At 53.1% G+C, this 19,879-nt stretch overlaps 2 protein-coding genes across 21 annotated transcripts in view; both read right to left on the bottom strand.

Annotated features, from left to right (window-relative positions):
* Window positions 1-57: 57 nt before the first annotated feature.
* Window positions 58-8,259, bottom strand: NDST2 (N-deacetylase and N-sulfotransferase 2). Of its 3 annotated transcripts, none has more exons than XM_007114357.4 (15): window positions 8,093-8,259; window positions 5,904-7,452; window positions 4,473-5,818; window positions 4,195-4,282; window positions 3,722-3,876; window positions 3,351-3,461; window positions 2,963-3,091; window positions 2,649-2,831; window positions 2,466-2,562; window positions 1,975-2,098; window positions 1,673-1,847; window positions 1,306-1,476; window positions 1,091-1,200; window positions 789-891; window positions 58-694 (listed from the first exon to the last, which is right to left on the bottom strand). In XM_007114357.4, the coding sequence occupies exons 3-15, from the start codon at window positions 5,475-5,477 to the stop codon at window positions 569-571; spliced, it is 2,577 nt and encodes an 858-aa protein (XP_007114419.1). In that variant the 5' UTR covers window positions 5,478-5,818; window positions 5,904-7,452; window positions 8,093-8,259; the 3' UTR covers window positions 58-568. The 3 variants fall into 3 exon arrangements, with proteins under 3 accessions (XP_007114419.1, XP_023987898.1, XP_028337387.1); XM_024132130.3 differs by having other exon boundaries at window positions 3,351-3,536; window positions 8,093-8,258; XM_028481586.2 differs by lacking the exon at window positions 3,351-3,461.
* Window positions 8,260-10,610: 2,351 nt separating this feature from the next.
* Window positions 10,611-19,879, bottom strand: part of CAMK2G (calcium/calmodulin dependent protein kinase II gamma) — a 51,712-nt gene continuing 42,443 nt past the window's right edge. For 6 of the 18 annotated variants that reach the window (XM_028481036.2, XM_024132072.3, XM_028481034.2 and 3 more), the window contains 8 exons: window positions 19,775-19,843; window positions 18,569-18,613; window positions 17,020-17,068; window positions 15,675-15,788; window positions 13,639-13,714; window positions 13,175-13,269; window positions 11,448-11,692; window positions 10,611-10,815 (listed from right to left, as the gene is read on the bottom strand). In XM_028481036.2, coding sequence (XP_028336837.1) covers window positions 11,460-11,692; window positions 13,175-13,269; window positions 13,639-13,714; window positions 15,675-15,788; window positions 17,020-17,068; window positions 18,569-18,613; window positions 19,775-19,843 — 681 coding nt within the window. In that variant the 3' untranslated portion in view covers window positions 10,611-10,815; window positions 11,448-11,459. The remainder of the gene's footprint in view (window positions 10,816-11,447; window positions 11,693-13,174; window positions 13,270-13,638; window positions 13,715-15,674; window positions 15,789-17,019; window positions 17,069-18,568; window positions 18,614-19,774; window positions 19,844-19,879) is intronic. The other 12 variants (XM_028481040.2, XM_028481039.2, XM_028481037.2 and 9 more) reach the window with 3 other exon arrangements.

Genomic DNA, 19,879 nt, shown 5'->3' on the forward strand with positions numbered 1-19,879 from the left:
GGAAAACCTTGATACTTGCTTCATTCTACGTTTCTCCCACTCCAGTGAGGCAGACAAAACAGAAAAATAAGGATGTTTATTAAACTCATTTCTAGCCCACAGCTAGGGCTCATATTCAGCTCTATGAGCCACCGTCCGACCTCATCCCCATTCAATGTGAATGACATTAGAGAGGCCGGGCCACAGGTAGATCCCATTGATCCCACAGTAAGGGGCCCCTCCCTCAGCCACTATAGATAGATACACTGCTGGGGATAAAGAGGGAAAGCATTGGATTAATACGTTCCTCTACACCCTGCCTGGACCCTCTCATTTCCCCCCCACCTTCCAAGACCATGGGCCAAAGGTGCCTAGTACCATCTTGTGGGTATCTATCAAGGGAAGCCCCTTTATTAGACCCCAGAGCTATGGGAAAGGGATGCCCTTCCCTTCTTAGCCATCCCAGGCCTCGAGGCCACTGAGGTAGAAGGGGGAGGGGCCACGCCACTCTAATCCCCCTTGTGGGCCCTGCTCTGGGCTTGCCCCTTAGGGAAGAAGGGGGCTTTTGCTGGTACGGGAGGCTGATACATCAGCCCAGACTGGAATGCTGCAGTTCTTCCCGAAGCCATGAGGGCACTGGCTGTCCAAGCCGGCTGAGCAGCTTCGACAGCTCCAAATTATGGTTCCGGAAAAAATCCATAAGGAAAAGGCGGGACTAACAGAAGAAAAATGAAATCAGAAATGGTAAGGAGTGGACAAAATCAGATCCTACAGGTGGAAAGGGATACCCTGTCCCTGGCTTTGCTTACCTCAGTGTCCATATCTGGGTACTTCCGGCCTTTGCTCTTGCCTAGACAACGAGTCTTGCCACCTTCAAGTCCCTGGCACCAGAATCCCTTATCTTCATCAAACCTGCTCAACAAGAAGAGGCCATTAGGTGACAGAGAAAAGAAATCCAAGCCTCATAAATGTACACTACCTCGCCCAGCCCAGAGGGACACATGTCTCTCCTTGCAAGACAGGGTAAATCCATGTCTCTTCCAAAAAGACACGGTCAACCTGCTTCCCCATTTCCCCCAGAGTCATCCTCCCCTGGGTCATGCTCTCCCACCTGAGGGTCCGTGTGTAGTTCAGAAAGGGTGTGATACCCAGGAACTTCTGGATGCTCTCCATTGAGGCAGCTGGGTTGGTACGCAGTTCTTGCCCATCCACAATCAGCAACTAAAGGGACAGGGATGTGGTTCCCTCTCTATTCTTTAGAAGCCTCTGGGCTGAAGGGAAAAGGAGGGGAAGGGGACCCCCATGTGGGCTACTGGGGAACTGTACCTGTCCGGACGGGTAATATGTCAGCCAGCGTTGCAGATGGGTAGAATAGTAGCCAGGGACAAGACAACGGTCCTGTAGGGAGCGAAGTGCCAGAGGGGCATGGGAGGAGGCTGAAATCACCTGGTAGAAGGTATAGTTCAGAGCAACTGGGTCTCCATGTGCTCGCTGATGCTGAAGGACAAGGAACAGGAAGGCAAGGAATTGGTGATCTGACAGCATTGTTCTGCCCTTACTCTTGGTCTAGTGAACAGACAGCATAGGCACCCCTCCCCAAGGCACTAGCTTAGTTTCCCTACCCTCATTCCTTTCTGTCTCTCTAGCAGTCACCACCTCTCAAGTTCTGATGTGTGCCTAGCTTCAGGCTCACCTGGTACCAGGAGTAGGCCCTGTCAGCAGGGTTGGTGAGCACAGTGATGATCTTGGCTCGCGGCAGGAGGGCAGCCCCACGACGTGGTACAACCTCTGAGTCAAAGTAGGTGGCACTTTTTTCAAACAGGAAATCAGTGCTGGCATTAGAAGGAACAGGGAAGAAATCCATGTACCTAGGAAGCAGTAGAGAGGAGAGGTAGAGAATTTGCAGAGTGAAGGGGCCAGACATCTGTGCTGGTAGAAGCTGGAACGGGGTATTTTAGGTGAAGGGAGTGTCCCGAGAAGCATTCCAGGTCTCACCAGTCAATGCCCTTGTGGTAATTAGGGCCGCTGAAGAACTGAATCTCCTCAAAGGTGCTGGGGCTCGGGAAACTGCTAGTCACAGCTGGGTGCAGGCTCAGGAAGAAGTGAATAGCTGTGGTCCCTAAATGGGAGAGAAAGTCCAGGCCATTGTGGGAGAGAATGCACCTCAACAACATCAGCTTGAAAGAGGTGAGAAAATAATCACTCTGGGTGGTAAAATACTGTTTGGCCAAACGAGAGCGAGAAAAGGAAAGCCTGAGAGAGGCCCAGGGAAGGGTTAAAATGGTAGTTCTCAGCCTTGATTGTGCATCAGAATCACTTGTGGGTCTTTCAAAAAAGACGTCAACAGATGATTCTGATATATAACCAGGTTAAGAATCACTCAAGGGACTGGATTAATGAGGGGTAGGTATGAGAAGGGAGTTCCTTGGCCAAAGAATTCTTTGGGTTTAAGGCAAGGCAACAGAAGTTGCCTAAGGATGATTCACCTGTCTTCTGGGGTCCCACAATGAGGAACTTGGGGAGCCGATCACAGGTTTTCTCCTTGGACCAGATATCTTTGTGCCTCTTGTCGTCACAGGGATTCTGAAGGTGAGGCCAAGAATCAGATAATCTTTTCCTCAACGGCCACCCCCATCACGTCTCTAGGTCAGCCTGAGCTCCACCTATACCTGCCAAAGGGGGCTTCGCTCTTGAGGGAAGAGGTCAAAATACTTCCGTGCGAGAGGGACAGGAGGAAGGGTCTGTAGGCGCAGCCGTGTCCAGCACTGGAGAAAGCGCACCAGGCTCTCAAAGGTGTACAGGCCCAGCCGATCATTTCCATAATTAGACAGATGAGTCATAAAGATGCTGATCTGAAAGGGGGTGCCTGCATGTCAGATTTGGAGAGCCTACCCCACTTCAGAAGTGGGCTTGGTGAGCAAAAGTCTCAGTATGCAAACACTTTGGCTGTCCAATCTTCTAGCCCTTCCTCTCTGCACCTTACCGGATTAAGCAGCACTGTCAGAAAGAGTTCTCCACCTCGGATGCTCCGGTCTAGTTCGCGAGAGCCTCCGGGATACTCATTATAGAAGATCGTGTGAGTGAAGAGGCCACACGTCTGCCGTGGCAGCACCTGAAGGGAAAAGAACAAACAGACAGATGAGATTTGAAAGGCAGAATGAGAAGTAGATTAAGGACAAAAGACCTGAGGCATTAGGATTCCCTGGGTTTGCAGAGGACTCAGTCTGAAGTTACAGCAACAAAGCTCTTGCTATGTGCATTATGACTTTTCACCCCTCTACCCCCTATTATATGGATGAACTTGGACAATGCAGGTTGGAGGCTGTCCAAATGTGGGAGTTTGATTCAAGTCTGTACTGGGAGTCCCTCACCATAATGCCATTGTGAATGAAGCCACGGCGGTAGCGGGCAGGGCGGAGATGGGGATACTCCTCAGTGCTGGTCACCTGAATGCCCCACACGGATTTCCAGGCCTCATAGAGCTGTGTGTGGATGGGATACACGCCGGAGTGGTGGGGGGCCACAGCGTACCCCAGATCCGTGGGAATCCCATGCTCCTGGGAATGGCAGAGACTCTCACCAGGACCTGGTGAGGTTTGGGGAGTAGAGGGTAAAGAGGGTGGGGATGCCTCCACAGAAAGAAAAATGGAAAGGGTAGGGAAAGGGTACCCCATTAGGGTAAGGTTGAAAAGGAAGCATCATCTTTGGGAGAAAGTACGGGGAAGAGATCCAAGGGTCTCACCAGAGCAAACTGTTTGTTGAGCCTCATCTGGTCAGCCAGCACGGAGCGATTGTGGAACAGGTGTGGCTGCATGTGGCTCCACATGTGGGGGAACCACCAGAACTCTTGGCGGTGCTTCAGCAGCATGTCGTCCCCTGCATCCTCCTCCTCTGTCCCTATGACCACATACTGACCACTGACCACAGCCGGTCAGCCCCTGTGCCCTCCTTTGTTCTGTAACAACACTGACCACTTTCCATCCTTGGGACAACATTGCTGACCTCTGCCCACCTAAGACTGTCTATTTTCCCGATTGCCAACCTGCCCTCCAGCCGCCCATGCTAACCTAAATTCATACCCACTGCTAGCTCCTCACAGCAGTCTGACCCCAAACCTTGCCCCTTTTCTCCAACCTGTCTGCCCAGGAGGATGGAGGGTGAAGGGACAGATCAAACTAAGACTGATATGCTGACGGAGCAGGGGGATAAGCTCACCAGTATGATAGAACTTGCCCGAGAAGCCCAAGTTGAAGGTGAAGTTGGGGACTAAGGTCCTGAGTTTGTTCTGGGTGGTCAACAGAGCCTGGGAAGAGTAGCAGGGACATGAGAAATCAGGAGACTAAGAAGGAGAAAAATGAGAAGTAGCATTCTTCTTGCCTAGAAAGGGCAGGGAGCGTACCTATGACAAGCTCAGAATCAAGGAAGGGAGTCTGATAGGACAGAGCTTGAAACAGCTTTTAAGGAAAGAAATGAGTCAGGAAAAAGAGACTGACCTCAACATCAGCCACCTTCATGCGGGTTCCTTCCTTGCCCACAAAGATGTCATCGATGTCTACCAAGATGTAACGGTCAAGGTCCAAGCAGAGGCGCTTGCCAGTGAGGTATGCAACAGCATCGACAAAAACGAGTTTGTGAAGCCAGAAGGAGAGGCCATGGCCAAAGAGCACCCGCTGGATGCCATCGTGAAGCCCCAAGTCCTGTACCACAGTGGGAAGCCGGGCCCGGCGAGGCAAGGGTCCTGGCACCGGGGGCTCAGCTGGCCGAAGGCTGGCAAGAAGGACTGGTTCATACGTGCTATGATTGGACTGGAAGATGGTCCAGTCATCACCGGGCAGTGGCCCCGGCTCCAGGCGGCTGGGACGTGTGAGGTGCAGTAGTGGGGCAGAAGGATTCACTTGATAGTCCTGGAGCCCCAAGTTTGAATGTAGAAAAAGGGGAAAGCCCTTGAGCTGGGCACTCAGTAAGCTATGCTCATGGGCCCGGAAAAAGCCAATGATGCCCACACCATACTCCACACAGTACCGGTCTAGCAGTTCCCGACTCCAGGCATCCAGGTTGACATACTTGAGCAGGTTCTCATAGATGACCAAGACATACCGGCCACGGGTATGATCAGTCAGTGTGGGCATGTCCCCTCGGCCAGGTGCCAGCTCAGTGCTATAACGAAAACGGCTAGACTCCAAGATGGCCACAATCTCCTGCCCCAGTTGTGAGTATGCACTCTCCACAAACACAAGGACCACGGGTTCAGTTCGCGCTGTCTCTGGCGGCCTGGGGGGCCGGGGTGGGACTGGAGGCCGTACAGGGCCAGGACCAGATGCCCCACCACTACTGCAGTCTCCCAAGGGCAGGGGCAATGGTTCCTTGGCCTTGGGGCTGGTGGATACGTAGTAAGCCAAGAAGCCCATGGAGCCCAGACTGAAAGCGATCAGCAGCAGTATGAGGCGGTGCAGTTCCAGCTGCCGAGCTGGGCGTACCACCTTCCACAGCTTGAGCATGGCGGGGGAGGTGAGGCAGGGATGGGGACCACCTTAGGGGATGGGAGGTAGGAGTTCTATAGGCTGAGGCTCTCTTGGGAGGGTAGAAGGATATGAAAAGAGGGGAAAGGGATTCCTGCAGGGTCAGTTCCCTGAAAAGGTGGAAACAAGTCCCCTTAGTATAGGATACGGGAGGTAGAAGGGGCAACAGGGGGCAACTGGACAGAGTCCATTGGTCTCAGGTCACCATGGCCCACTGGCCCATGGCTTCAGGATGCATATCTAGCCAGGCTCCACCTTTGGTCCTGGCTGAGCTCCTCACATCAGAGGTCAGCAAAGTTCACAATCTCTGCCCTCACTACCTGTAAGACAGAAAAATCAATGGGTTACTTCTCTCCTTGAAACTGTGTCATTAATCCATTCCCCTCTTCACCCCATTTCTCTTACCTCCTGCTCACAGGATGGTTTGTTCTCCAAAAAAAAAAAAGCTCCTGTAGAAGAACAACATAATCTGAGTCTCATACTTTAGCTTCACAGCCTGTTCCCTTTCTTAGAATACTGTCTAAATTCTCCTCCCTGAGCTAAGCTCAGAATTGAAGCAGTATATCCAAGGTCTGGAAGGGAACAAATTTCCCATCGACAAGAGGCCAAACAGCCCAGGAGGCTGAAAATGAACCTGCTCTGAAAGGAGTTCCCAACCTGTGACAGAGCAGTTGGTCAGCCAGTAGGAGCTCTGTTCGTCCTGTGAAGAAGGGACGGAAAGCCCCAGAAGTCCTGTGCTCCAACAAAATATCAGATAAGAGGAAACTCACGTGTCTGTTAATCTTCCTCACCTATCAAACCCAACACCACAGGCTAACAGCACTAACGAACTGGCAGTCAGGTGGACACTGTGGTAGGGAAATTAAAGAAGGAAGAGAAATGGTGCTAGCTAATCATTCTATTACCTTCCAAACCCAGAACCTGGGGATTCTCTTTTCCATTGCTTGTGAAAAATTACCCATCCCTCCCCTTTACCTCACTTGTGCCAGTGTCAGGAGGGGTGATAACAATGTAGCCCCAGAGCAGGCCACATCACTGGCACCTAAGAAAAGCTAGAGAGCTGAGTCCAGAGTTTGTCTCCCTATCCACTCCAGTTCTCTTTCCTAACTTAGCCTAGGTGGTACTACACCCTCACCCCTGAACAGCTCAGGAGGGTCCTGAGCTAGCCTGGAGAGACATGAGGGATTGAGTCCTGTTACAAAAACAGAGCAAACTGAATGGGGCTGGATGACAGAGAGCAACAGGAGCTTAAGTAGGATCCAATCAATAATAGAGAAGGAGTAAGAACAGTCGGATCAGAAAATAGTTTTAAGGAAACCTAATTTCGGAGACTTTTTTCCTTAAGTAGATAGACTGCTTCTAGAAGCTTTACCGTCACTCTCTCCACCTTAGTCACTCGAAGTAAGGCCAGTGGCTGGAGATCTCTCTCTACCACACATCCACCTGCACCACACACATACACATCTCCGGGTGATTAAGCAGAGATGGGGTCCTTCAGAATTGAGAGAGACAACTTAAGAATAGTTCTGCTTTGGCCTGGGTACAACTAATCGGCATGAAAAGAGAGCTGGGAAAGGATCAAAATGGTGATGGGAAGGAACGAATCCTAAGAATTAGAGGAAACTTTTTGGGGCAAACACAGTAGTGAGAGGAAGTCACTGTGGGGAAGCAGATACTGGGGGTGTATCACCCACGAGGTGAAGAATAAGAGTTAACATTTACTGAGGGCTTACACTTTGACAGACATTCTTCTAAGAGCTTTCCATATATTTAATGCCCACACCGGCCCTAAGAGGTAACTAATATTCCCATTTTATATATGAGTAATTTGAGGTCCAGAGAACTTAGTAACTTGCCCAGGATCACACAGCTCAGTCAGTGGAGGAAATGGGATTCAACGTCAGGCCTGTCAGGCTCCAGCCCTGGTCTTAACCACTGCATTTTAGCTTCGGACCTAGAAGAAGCAGCAATATTTAGGGAAGGGGTGATGAGGAAGTACTGGGGGAGGGTGTGGGGTGGGAGGATAAATGTTGAAACGGGACGGCGGCGGGGAGGGGGCTAAATGTGCGCGCAGCAGCAAGAAGAGAGCAACAGAGGGGGGGGCTGGGGAAGGCGGGGGTGTGGGCCCCGCGCTGGGAGAACGGCAGTGCAGATGCCGCGGGAGGAGGGGGACCGAGCAGCGACACGGGCGTGGGGGGCTGGCACACGGGGGTCGCGGATGGAGGGCCCTGCTGGTGGGAACATGGGCTCACAGGTGGGTATGGAGAGAGTCGGGCGTGGAGCATTAAAGGGGATGGGGCAAGGGGCGCGTGGAGGAGTCTGCGGCGACATCGGGGCGGGCGTCGGGCTGGGGGGAGCCCCGAGGGGAGGAGGAGCCCCGTGCGGAGGGGACGAGACGAAGGGAATGAGGCCACTGCCAGGGCGGCCTGCGGAAGGGACGGGGGAGGGGAGCGCAGGCCGCCCCGAGGGGCGGCCGGGGACGCCCCTGCGGGCGGTTTCGGTGGCCACACTGAGGGAAGTCTGTGAGGGGAGAACTGCGGGGACCGTGGGTGGGGGCCACACTCTTAGCGGGGGTCTCCTCAAGGGCGGCTCACCCGGCGGACTGGGCGGCGTCCCCGCTGTCCCCGGGCTCCGCCACGTCCCGGGGCTGCCCGGCTTCCCTGCTCTCGGGGCCTCGGGCTGCGTCGCGGCGGCTCCGCCATCTCCGAGCGAACGCTCTGCCGCAGCCGGGCCCAACCACCGCTCCCAGCGGGGGGAGGCGGCGCGCAGCCGCTCGCGGCCCCACTTAGGGTCTCCCCCGCCTCCGAGCCGGGAAGCCGCGCGGCCGAGGTGCCGGGCTGCCGAACGGTGCTCCGCAGCGCTCGGCCGAGCCGCAGCCTCATAGACGTCGGGCTCCGAGCGCCCTGGCAGAGGCGCCCCCCTCCTTCCCGCGCAGTGGCACGGTCCGGCTAGCGTCGGCGCCGAGGCTCCCGGAGCCGGGGCGGGCCGAGGGTGTGGGCTCTTCCACTCGGTCCGGCGGAGGGGGAGCCGGGCCGGCCCACTGAGGGGCAGGAGGGCTGTCCTGGACGCGGGCGGGGCCCGGGGGCGGGGCGAGACTCCGAGCTCACCCGCCTCGGGCCCGAGTTCTTCCCCCCGCTCCAAACTCGCCTCAGCAGCCCGGGGGACTAATTGGAGGCTGATGAGTTTATGAGGAAGTCTTATTCTAAAATGGGCCCAAAAGGGGTGGGAGAAGGTACATCTCTCCACCTGAAGCCTTGTAACCCAAGCTGTGAAATCTAAGCCTCTGGCCATAAGCCTCCAACAGCATTAACACAATGGAGTGTTTAAAGGTTATTTTATTAAATATCTTCAAGGTTTCATTGTAACAAAGCTATGAAGGGTCTACCAACATTCAGAACAAACACTATTTTTAAATTATTTCTATGTCATCATGCAAAAATTCTGCATCAAATGCCTTCTCATTTCCTGTTTAAAAGGTGATTTTTTTTTTAATAGTCTATTGTCTATAGATGCTGACATTAGGCCCAGAAGAGGATTAAGAATGCTAAGAAACGGGGCTGGAGCAGCCATATGAAGCTATGGGTCTTAATGAACTCTAAGACCATTTGCTGGTCTTCAAGCCAGCAAAACCAAACCCTGTGGTGAAGGTGTCTGCGTGCTGGTACTGCAGGCTGCAGGGCAGGAAAGGGTTAGGGCCCAGGGGCTGGGGCATGCAGGAGGTGCTCGGAGGAGCCTGGCTAAACCCAAGCACCAGCACCTGTGAGTCTGCTCTCTTCTCAGCTGGCTCCAAGGTAAACCTGTAGCTTTGCCTCTTCTCCCAGCTCCTGTGCCTCCTTAAGGTAGTCCAGGGAGCTGGGGCCTACCCATCTATCCCCCAATAGTGCAGACAGGTCTGCACAGTTGTTTTGGGGGAAACCAAGGCCATGACCAATTGCTCCTCCATTATCTTCTCTGCTATCTGCTTAGAGTATAAATTTTTCCCTCCTGGAATGGAACTCCTTGAGCACAGAGAGGGACAATGAATGTAGGAGCCTTGGCTCTGGACATCTCTTTTGGGTACATGCAGGTGAGAGACGGGGTGATGCCCATGCAGATTGTCCAGCAGTTAGTCTATACTTCAGTTGGTCAGTAAAGAGGTCTCTTTATAGACGATACCTCTTCTTGCCCGAGTAGTCAGGTCAATCTCAAAGACAGGAAAAGAGACGGGCGTGCAGCAAGGGAAGAGTAAGAAGGGAGGCAGCCCCGAGGGCAGCCTGAATGCATAGAAACAATCATCACTCAATCCCGCTGCCTCACTCTTCCCATCGCACAGGGGCACTTGGCAGAGGGCCCAGGCCCAGATGAGGGTCAGCACAGAAACCACCAGCATGAAAAGGCAAGACAAAGATGGTCCAAATCAGCACGGAAACAGAACTGCCAAAGGCAGCAGGGGGAGCCCAGACCAAGGCCTGGCTCTCTCCTTGCTAAGTTATAAGAAAACAAACACGAAGCAAAGCGGCAACCCCTCCCCCTTCCCAGCTGCAAGGATTGAGCCTCAATAGCAGGGCCCACGTGCATTGTGCATCCTATAGAAATGGATGAGTCAGTGAGTGCATGTCAGACTAACACGAGGTTTCTCATCAGCTTTGTAGCGGACACACTTCTGCAGCACCAATTCTCTTCCCGTCTATACTAAATGGTACAGTACAGCAATGTCCGGGCCCTGCTTCTCAGTCCTGAGGCCACTGTTTCTCAGCTGCCTCCACGGCAGGCTGGGAGCTCCGCGTTCTCTCCCAAGTAGGTCTGTTGGCCATGATGTTCTTCATCAGCCTCATTCTAGGCGTGTATACAAATTCTGAAGACGTCCATTCCTAGACCTGGGGCAGGTAGGCCACCTCAGGGGCTGTAATCACATCACAGCCCCCAAAGTTCTGTCAGAGTTCTTGCCTGGTCCCCTGAGTCCATGGAGGCCAGAGGCTGAGCTCACCTCTTCAGGGCTGGTAGGTGAGCCCACTGCTTGTGCCAGGATGGGCATCACACAAACTCCTGCCTTCTTGCTAGCCCAAGGGCTACTGGTGGTTTTAAAACGCATCACGGTATGGATCCCATTTTTTTTAAAAACGATCTTCTTTTCTTAAATGTAAAAAACACCTCGGTACAGCAGAGACAGACACGAAGGGCGGGCGGGAGGGCTGCATGCAGGGGCGTGCATTGGCTGCTGCCGCTTTGTAATTTAATTGTTTTAAACCTCAAACGAACAGGACTGCCGCTGTCACTCAGGCCCTCCAGAGCCACTGGCTGCGAAGGTTTGACCTCCGGCTGGGATCTCCTTATGCCCCTGTCAAACAGAACAGACGTGGTAACAGAACAGAGGACAATACCCACACAGAGGAGTTCCAGAGACTTAAACACACTACACACGTGGTCAAGTCTGCCTGAGAGGGTGGAGGATGGGCGAGAAGCTAGTATTTAAACATAACACTGCCTCACATTTGCTGAGCACTTACTAAGTGCTTTACTTACAAGTATATTATTTAATCCTCACAACAACAAAGGAAGTAGGCACCGCTCCTTTTTTTTTTTTTTTTTTTTTGGGGGGAGCCGCATTGCGGGCATGTGGAATCTTAGTTCCCTAACCAGGGATCAAACTCACGCCCTCTGCAGTGGAAGGGCGGAGTCTTAACCACTGGACCACCAGGGAAGTCCCTCCTTCTTTCTTATTGACAGCTGAGGAAAATGAGGCTTAGGGAGGGGAAGTAACCTGTCCAAGGTCACCCAATTTGGAGTCAAGGAGCCAGACCCAAGTCTGTCTGACTTCAGAGCATGACTTATTACAACCACCACACTGTCCAGCCTTCGCTACTCTTCTGGGATGGCCCACGTATCCTCCCCCAATGCCACCTCTCAACCTCTTCTTCCTCCTCTGACCCCACTTGTCCCAGCCGCTCCCCAACCCCCCACCAGGTGCACCTGTGGCTGAGCTCACTGCAGCGGTGCGGCAGGGGCCCCTGAACAGTGATAGTGGACATTGAGCCACTTGCCATCCCGGCGGTGCCAGACCCGGGTCTCCTCTGACTGGCTGGTGCGAGGCCGGCCCTGCCCATCGATGTACTGGGTAAGGCGAATGTAGGCGATGCAAGCTGCGTCCTCTCCGATCACGTGGACGTGCGGGTTCAGGATGGTGGTGTGGATGGGCTTGCTGTTCTTGGACAGGACTGTAGGGGGCAGGGCAGGGTGGGGTAGGTAGGAGGGTGTCAGGCCTGGGGACTGGCATTTTCCTCCCAGCCTGCACTTCCCAAGTCTCACCCTGTCTCCAGTAACCATTCTGTGAGTCTCCAAGTCCCCATACACCTTCCAGAGGCTGGGAAACCCCATCAGATTAGTCTTGATTATTCAAAAGGAAGAGAAAGGTGTGGAACAATGATAATAGCAGCTACTGTTTTAATCAGACATTGTGCTGGAGGGTTTTACATGCATGAGCCATATTCCTTGGTCAATATTATTTTCTTCATTATAAGATAAGGAAATAGGCTCAAGGAGGTTAAGTAATTTGTCCAAATCACACAACATTTGAACTCAGGACTATCTTAACGAAAGCCTATGATGATCTTTCTACCCTAACAGGTGGGTTTAGATTTCATAAGGGTTGGCTTGTCCCTAATTAGGGCTATAGAGCAAAATCAAGAACTTAAAATATTCAAAATTGATTTCTGATTTTAAAAAGATCCAAAGTTAAAAAAAAAAAAAAAGTCACCAAAGCACCAAGCTCAGGATATTCCCAGGGTTCCCAGGTCCTCTGGGGGAAAACCAAAAGAAGATGGGTTGCCATTATCAGTAAACACTATGGATTGTGTTGCTTTTATTGAGATTCATATTTTACTTCAATTCAAATATTAGGGGCTACATGAGACCTTTCGGAGAGCTTCTATAAATTCTGGAATTGCTTCTGGCTGACAGAATTACCTAGATAACCTAGGGTTTATAACTGCAGCTGAGACATGGAGAGGATGGCACTTAGTAGAGAAAATAGTGAGAAAAAAGAATCCAGGGCAGGATGGGGAAGGCCCAGGATAAAGTGGGAAAGATGAGAAAAAAATAAGAAGGGTGACGGTCTTAGTGGAAAGAAAGATGGGAGGAGGAGATGAATCAGCTTCTTATCCTCTGGGACTTCCAGGAGCTGTCCAGAGCATATACCCCGCCCCCCTGACCCCCAGCCAGGACTCCTGTCTCCCTCGCGGCTAGGAGGAGGACCCTAGCCACAACTTCCGATCTCACAATCACCAACAGTGCCCTGTTACTTGCTTGCACATTCTTATCCTGGTTTTAATTTCCTCTATTCTGAAACCTGCAGACACAGAGCTGAGATCATCTCAACCTAACCTCGCATGGTTTCCAATCGTCTTGGAAAGAGGCGAGGCTTAAAGAAATACAGTGACCTTGATGATGGCAACTGGCACTGGCACTGCCACGAGGCAGCTGCAGAATGGAGGGGCAGGCGGGGCTCTGGAGGCGGCCCTTTGAAGGTGCCAGGTGAAGACCATCCTCAGGGCCCAAGGGGGCAAGCACATAGACCAGGGTGCGGCAGGCAGGTCCAGTAAGGGAAAAGCGGGCAACTGGGTAGAGGAGAAGGTGAGCGGGGACAGAGGCAAGGGGGTGAGGGGCAGGCAGGAGTATCTCAGCAGCACGAACCCACTCACGATTCTCAAAGTAAAACTTATGGAAATCCATCCCTTCCACGAGGTTACCGAGGGCCTCAGGCTCAAAGGAAGTGAGGCCTGGATCACAAATCTTCCTGCAGGGGGAAAAAAAAAATAGCAGCCCGTCAGTCTTGTATGAGAATTACTCGCCTCTCTTCCCCATCAGTGGTGTCTGTCCCGCAGCAGGTTAGCTGTGGGCTGGGCCTGACGAGACGGCTGAGATCTTAAAGCCCTGCCTGCCAAGCCGCTTAGCTCTGCCCTTTCAGCCCACGGCCCAGACACCACAGGCGGGCTCGATCACTGATGTCTACCTGGAAGGGCTCCCAGGCTGGGGGCCTGGTGTTTAACTCAGACAATGTGTGCAGGGCCCAGCCTTCTCTTTTCCCCTGGTCCCAGATGCTTTTTGGGAGGAGGGAAGGCCTCGAGAGATGACTTGGGTCTCAAGGAAATAAGTCTCTACTCACGTGTAGGCCTCGAAGTCCCCATTGTTGATGGCCTCAATTAGCTGTTCTGTGATCTTAATGATCTCCTGTTTTCGCACTGTGGGGGGAAAAATCCAGCAATTTACCCGTGTGAGACTGGGAATCTCCCAAGTGACGGTAAGCCCTCCCCAATCCTTCAGATAATCCCCTGTGATCTCTCTGACAAAGATATCCCTGTCTTCTCTGTCTTTAAGGCCCTTTGCAGGAAGATGAGCCCACCTTTCTCTCCATTCCCCCTCTGTTGTCCATAGAGCTAACGACCCCCTCCCCACGAAGCCCGCCTTACGATCCTCTGGCTTTTGCCTCCCTCTCCATCAACAACCAGGATGCAGAAAACACTCTTGTCTTTAACAGCTGAGGAGCCTGACACATTGTGAATATTCTGCCCTCAGTCTGTGCATCTGATCCCCAGCAGGTTTAGCCTCTCAAAGAACCATCTCCCGATATGGCTGTTTCCACCACCCACTTGCTTCTCTCACCTGAAGGGGCTCAGTCAGGTCTCAGTTACCACCTCCCCACCCCCAGCCCTCACTCAGTGGTCCAGAACTTAGCCCTGGGCGACAGCCAGCCTGAGAGCAGAATCTAGCCAGGGATGAGGGCTCCGAAGGATGAACAGAGCCCTGGGATGGATGCTTAATTCTCGTCACCCTGCTCATCTCCTCCACAGGGCTTTTCTGGGATAAAGGATCTTGAAACTATAAACACTCTTTTTTAAATGGAGCCTCTCACCAGTGAGACAGTTCCGTTTACCCTGGACAAGCCTTGGAAAGGCTCTAAATCTCATACCAGCTCTCAAGCCAGGACGTGTCCCTCAGGAAAACCAAGACAAGCTTCAGACTGACAGGCAGGCAGAGTTGGTGCCCTCAGAGCGCCCCCCACCCCAATCCCAAGCCAAGGGACTGCTGGTGACATCCTGCTCTCCTAGGCAGCTCACTTACAGGGAGTGCCACTATTAGCAGAGGGTACCGCCAGGGTAAGGGAGGCCTCGTACTGAGCTCGGGCTAACCCTGACCGGAGCCCCAGGCTGGCCCAGGCCACAAGCCTTTTCTCACAGGAGCGAGAGGCTGCAAGACAAATGCGAGCATTAGAACAGCACAGCTAAGGGGCACCACTGGGAGAAGGCAGAGCAGCCAATGGTACAGCCAGGAGGGGGCTCTACAGCCATCAGCACCATCATGGGGGCAGCTCTAGGAGTAAACAGGAGGTGAGGGGAACAACAGAGCTCTATCCACTTTCTAGATGCAAGCAGGTAGGCGCGCGCACACACACACACACACACACACACACACACACACACACACACCCTCTCCAACTCCACCACGCCCATCTGCAGGACCTGCAGACAAAGGCATCCTCTACAAAAACACAACTAAAAATACAAGTACAAGCTACCATTAACCCAGCAAAGCATCATACCCAGACATTCTACTATCCCATTTATTTTTCATAATGCTATGAGATAGGTGCCATTTTATCCCCACTTTACAGATAAGGAAACTGTAGCTCTGGGAGGTTAAGTTAGTTACTTCACATATTTTTGAAGGTAGTGTAGCTGGATTTAAACTCAGGCCTGTCTCACCCCAAGCTCTTAATATGATATTACGCTTAGCCTCAAGAAGTACCACATCCCGACATAGTTTCTTGACTATGGCAAATTTCACCGCCCCCAGCCCCAAGCCCACTACCCTGGACCTGACTTCTGACTCCACCTTTCTTCCTGCTCGGTGCTGAGGCAAGGCCCACTGCATATTCCAGTGGCTTTCTACTCCTTCCCTCCTGCAATGATCTTCCACCCGCTCTTCTTCATGTCTTTGGGCCCCGGTCTCAAGGGCCCCTGCCTGGTCTTAACAGCACCTCCAATCAGCTCCCACACCCAGCAGAGGCTGAGCTCCTGAGGCTGACCAGAGGGACAGCTGGGCTGGGCTGACAGCTCTGGGGAGGGGCTGGGGGGAAATCCCCGAGGGGCTTCAGGACGAGCCAGGGAGACGGAAGCCAGAATGTGCCTCCCTCACACTTACTGGCTGAGGAGCAGAGAGAAGGCTGGGGCTGCATGCCTGCAGAGGGGGCTGTTCTGTCCCGGGAGCTCCGTCCTTCAGGCACCGAGCTGCCATTCCCAGTGCGGAGCGGGGCAGCTAGCCAGCCAGGGCAGGGCAGGGCAGGGCAAGGCAGAGCAGCCAAAACAAACAGAACAAGGCAGATGAGCGAGCAAGCTGGACAGGACCCGAGCCCGTGGCACCGAAGAGCCGGGGCAAGGCGATGCCTCGGGCTGCTGTGGACACTGGACCACGTCCCATGCCGCCTTCTCTGCCAGAGAGGCCTCCCAGCTGAGAGCCCCAGGAAGGGGCACAGACCTGGGTTTGTGGCTTCCAGAGAAGCCTTCGAACAGCCTGTACAAGTCCTGGGGAAGATGTTCTAGGGGGCAAGGCTACAAGGTCAAGAGCCCAGCAGTGAAGGAGCCGCTTACTCTGCCAGCATCGCCAGAAGTGAACTGATCTGACCTCAATCCCAGCAGCCCTGGAAGCACTGTTCTTTACTGCCTTATACGTTTATGCTTTCTTTTTTCTTTTCCTTTTCCTTTTTTTTTTTTTGTATTACCAGAGGTTTGTTGCTCCCTTATTGCCGCTGGGCATGCTCTCTCAGCTCTGTCCTGTAACGTTCCTCCAACTTTTCTGAGGACCTGGCCTAAGGTCACTTACTGAAGGCAAAGGGAGCAATTCCAGGAGGCCAAACCAAAGAGCAGGACAGAGATTCCCAGTAGCCTGGCCTGCCATGCCTTCCCACACTCCCTGGCACTCTGGCCAGGCCCAAACTTAAGCTGGTGGTCTGCACAGGACCACTGGGACAGGGCCAAATGTGGTTCTGACTCCATCACTCATGCCAAAGCTTTGTGATAAGAGTGACCAACCCACCCCGATGTGTCCAGGACTGTCCTAGTTTTAAAACCAAAAGTTCCACATCCTGGGAATCACTTCAGTCCTGGGGAAATTGGGATGACTGGTCACCCTACTAATGGCTCATGACATCTACAGGCCGCTTCTGCAGGGACTCAAGATGTCCCTGTTCTGGGATATCACATCACAGCAGCAACAGGAACAGTTCTCTGAGCCCTGGGCCTCAGGAACAGCCGTCTTTTAGCTATCCCAGACTTGGGGTCAAAGAAGAGAAGCCACTTGCCCAGCCCAGCAGCAAGAGACGGGGCCTTATATCTTGGCCCATGGAAAGTAGCTTTTATGCCAAACTTCCTCCTGGGGTATAAGGAGCCACCAATCTCAGTTCTGGGGGCAGACAAGGCAGGTGCCCCACTGGAGCCTAGGTACCTGGGACACTGCCGGGGCCCCTTCCCCACCAAGGGCTATCACCTACCTTTGAGGTCCTCATCTTCTGTGGTGGTGTTGCAGCTCTCTGTGGAGCCCTGCAGGCCAAAAAGAACAAGTTTCTATAAATCAGGCCCTTGGAAACCAGAGGAGCCAAGCAGAACAAAAGCAGAGCATGTGCTCCTACAGGAGCTGCAAGGAGGAATCAGAAGGTTCTATTTCCACCCTTGCCATCTGACTCTTATAAAACTCTGGATTTCCAAACACCGTCCTGAGTCTTCCCCAAGTCAGTAAATGTACCACTTATCCAGCTGTTCAGGCTAAAACCTAGAGTCATCTTCTAGGTTTGATTTTTATGCTGATTCTTTTCTTTCTCTCTTTCCCTCATATCTCAATTATCTAATCTAAAACCAAATCAGTTCTACCTCCAAAATAAAATTGTCAGTTCTACCTCCAAAATAAATTACGTGTCTTACCCCTTCTCCTCAAATGCACAGCTACAACCTCAGCCCAAGATGCCAACATCTGGCACCTGAACTACACAATAGCTGCCTGGTTTCCCTGCTTCCACACTTGCTTCCTCCCTAAAGTGCTTGCCCATAACACAGCCAGAGTGTAAATCAGATGCCATTACTCCCCTGCCAAGAGCCTCCAACAGCTTCTTATTGCTGCTGGAAAAGAAATGCAAACTCCTATCAAGTCCTACAGAGCAGGTCCTGTCTGCTCCTCCAGCTTCACCACCCTCCTGCTACTCTCCCCCTTGCTCACCACACCCTTAGCTCTGATTTCTTCTGTCCCGTATATGTGCCAAGCCCCTGCCCTTGCATTCCCTGTCCAGGGCACTCTGCCTCAGAGTCTGCCTGGCTGTCTCCTTCCAGTCTTTTAGTTTTTAGCTCAAATATCACCTCCTGAGGGAGGCCCTTCCCCGACCACTTAATTAAAGACCCTGTTCATTATCTATTTACTTTGCATCATTTTCTTCATAGCACTTATCACTACTGGATTTTATCTTATTTATTTGGTTTTTGGTTTATTATCTGCCTCCCCTACACCTGTGGAGAGGGGTTTCATCTCATCACCTCTGTAAACCAGAGCCGTGGATGGTTCTGGGCTCACTAAATATTTACTAATGGTAGTGAAAATACGGAGACAAGGTTACTGAGGGCATAAAGGAGTGAGGCAATGGGGAATGACTGCTCTAGGGTCTGATTATACTCTTGCCTCTGTTTTTCTAGCTAATGTTTACTCTGATTTAAACTTCACATGGAGGAAGATTCTACTTTTGTTATCCCCAATTTACAGATAAGGAAACTGAGGTGCAGCGTGGGAGAGTGACTGGTCCAGGGGTCCAGGGCCAGGATGCAAACTCAGGCCTGTCTGGCTCTAGAGCCTGAGCTCAGCATCACTAAGGTATGATGCCCTCCCTGGCAACAGAGTGATAAACAGCCATGTGCTACCCCCAGCCTAGACTCTGCAAATACCTTGGCCTTGAGGTACAGCCTGTAGGCTGCCATCTGCAGGATGCTTAAACCCTGTGACCCAGCCCACCTGTTTCCTGCTGACCTGGAAAGCAGGAGACTGGTTCAGGAGCCACTTACCTTGATCCCGTCTGTAGCGTTGTGGACCACAGTGGTTTGTGGCTCCTGTGAGAGAAGATGAAAATTACCCTCCTGACCTGGGGACAGACCTACAGCTCTTCCCTAAGGGACCCCAACCCTACCCCAGCACCCTCGTACATTGACCCTATGATGACCACTGAGGCCTGCTCGCCAGCCATGCTCACAAGACAAAATATCCTGGCTCAACTGGGTCCCAGGCAGCTGGAAGCCCCAGATTTAGGGGACAGCACTGGCTGGTAAGGAGGAGAGGCCTGGCGCTTAATGGAAGCAGGTACCGGGGAAGCCGAGGACAAAGGCCCCTGTTCCCGATGCCTGCTGAATCTGAGTGTCCTTTCTCCCATGGGACAAGTACACTGGAGGAGCTGTAGGCTTGAGGGCACAGGCCGGGCCCTGACAACAGTGTTCATCAAGGGGTGTGCAGGAGGCAGGGATGCCAGTAGAGTGGACTAAGGTCTCCCAGAAAGACCCAGGATGGCCCTCAGCAAGCTGAGCCCAGAGAGCCGCCTGCTTCACCCACCCTCTGCCTCTCCCAGAGTTCCTGTCCCTACGGCCCCACGGCAGGCAGCTGCAGAGGCCACAGGAAGTAGGAGAAGCAGCACAATCCCCCCTCCCTCTCTCCCAGACACCCTCTGCCGACGCCAGCCAGTCCCCAGCAGAGGGAGCTCCGAGAGCACACAGTGCCCCTGGCTGAGCCCAGACAGAACTCGGACAGCATGGGGGCTCCCCGGGAACCCAGACACCTCAGCACCATCCAGAGGTGGGGGACCCCTGCCCCCCCTTCCTATTCATTGCTTTGCAAAGGAGAGGCTGAGGCAGATTTTACAAGGAGGCCTCCAAGAACTGACGTACAGATCCCAAGAAAGCTCCTACCCTCTCCTTTTATAAGCAACTCACCTTCCCGGCCCCTGCAGCAGACCCACTGAGGGCCCAGCCTGGGGCTGGGAGGCTTGGCTGAGAGCCCTGATCACTCTCCCCCGCCAGGAGCAAAAGGAGCGGAGCAGCAGGTCTGCCATGCAGGAAGGAGCACGGCCCAGACAGTGAGGGGGAAGGGGTCTATGGGGCAGTGCACAGAGCAGCCTGCTCTACAGGCATGAGAAAGGAAAAGGGCCAAGGAGGCCTGGGAGGAAGCGGGAAGGAGGGGAGGCAGCCAGGGGCAGGGGCGGAGAAGCGGTAGTCAGGAGGTACCATGGCCGTCTGCAAGGGCGCGGGCTCTTGGGCTGGGCTTACGAGACTGTTTTTGTTGTTGCTCTGTGGCTGAGACAAGAAAACAGATGGTTTAGTTCCTCTACA

Source organism: Physeter macrocephalus, chromosome 20 (genome assembly GCF_002837175.3).
Source record: "Physeter macrocephalus isolate SW-GA chromosome 20, ASM283717v5, whole genome shotgun sequence".
NCBI lineage: Eukaryota > Metazoa > Chordata > Mammalia > Artiodactyla > Physeteridae > Physeter > Physeter macrocephalus.

Bases quoted from the DNA above. Each gene is read 5' to 3' on its own strand.
- NDST2 (XM_024132130.3), bottom strand. From the start codon at position 5,477: ATGCTCAAGCTGTGGAAGGTGGTACGCCCAGCTCGGCAGCTGGAACTG. The intron at 4,283-4,472 runs GTCAGTCTCTTT...TACTCTTCCCAG, and splicing joins TGAAGGTGGCTGATGTTGAG to GCTCTGTTGACCACCCAGAA. The intron at 892-1,090 runs GTGGGAGAGCAT...CTTGTTGAGCAG, and splicing joins AACTACACACGGACCCTCAG to GTTTGATGAAGATAAGGGAT.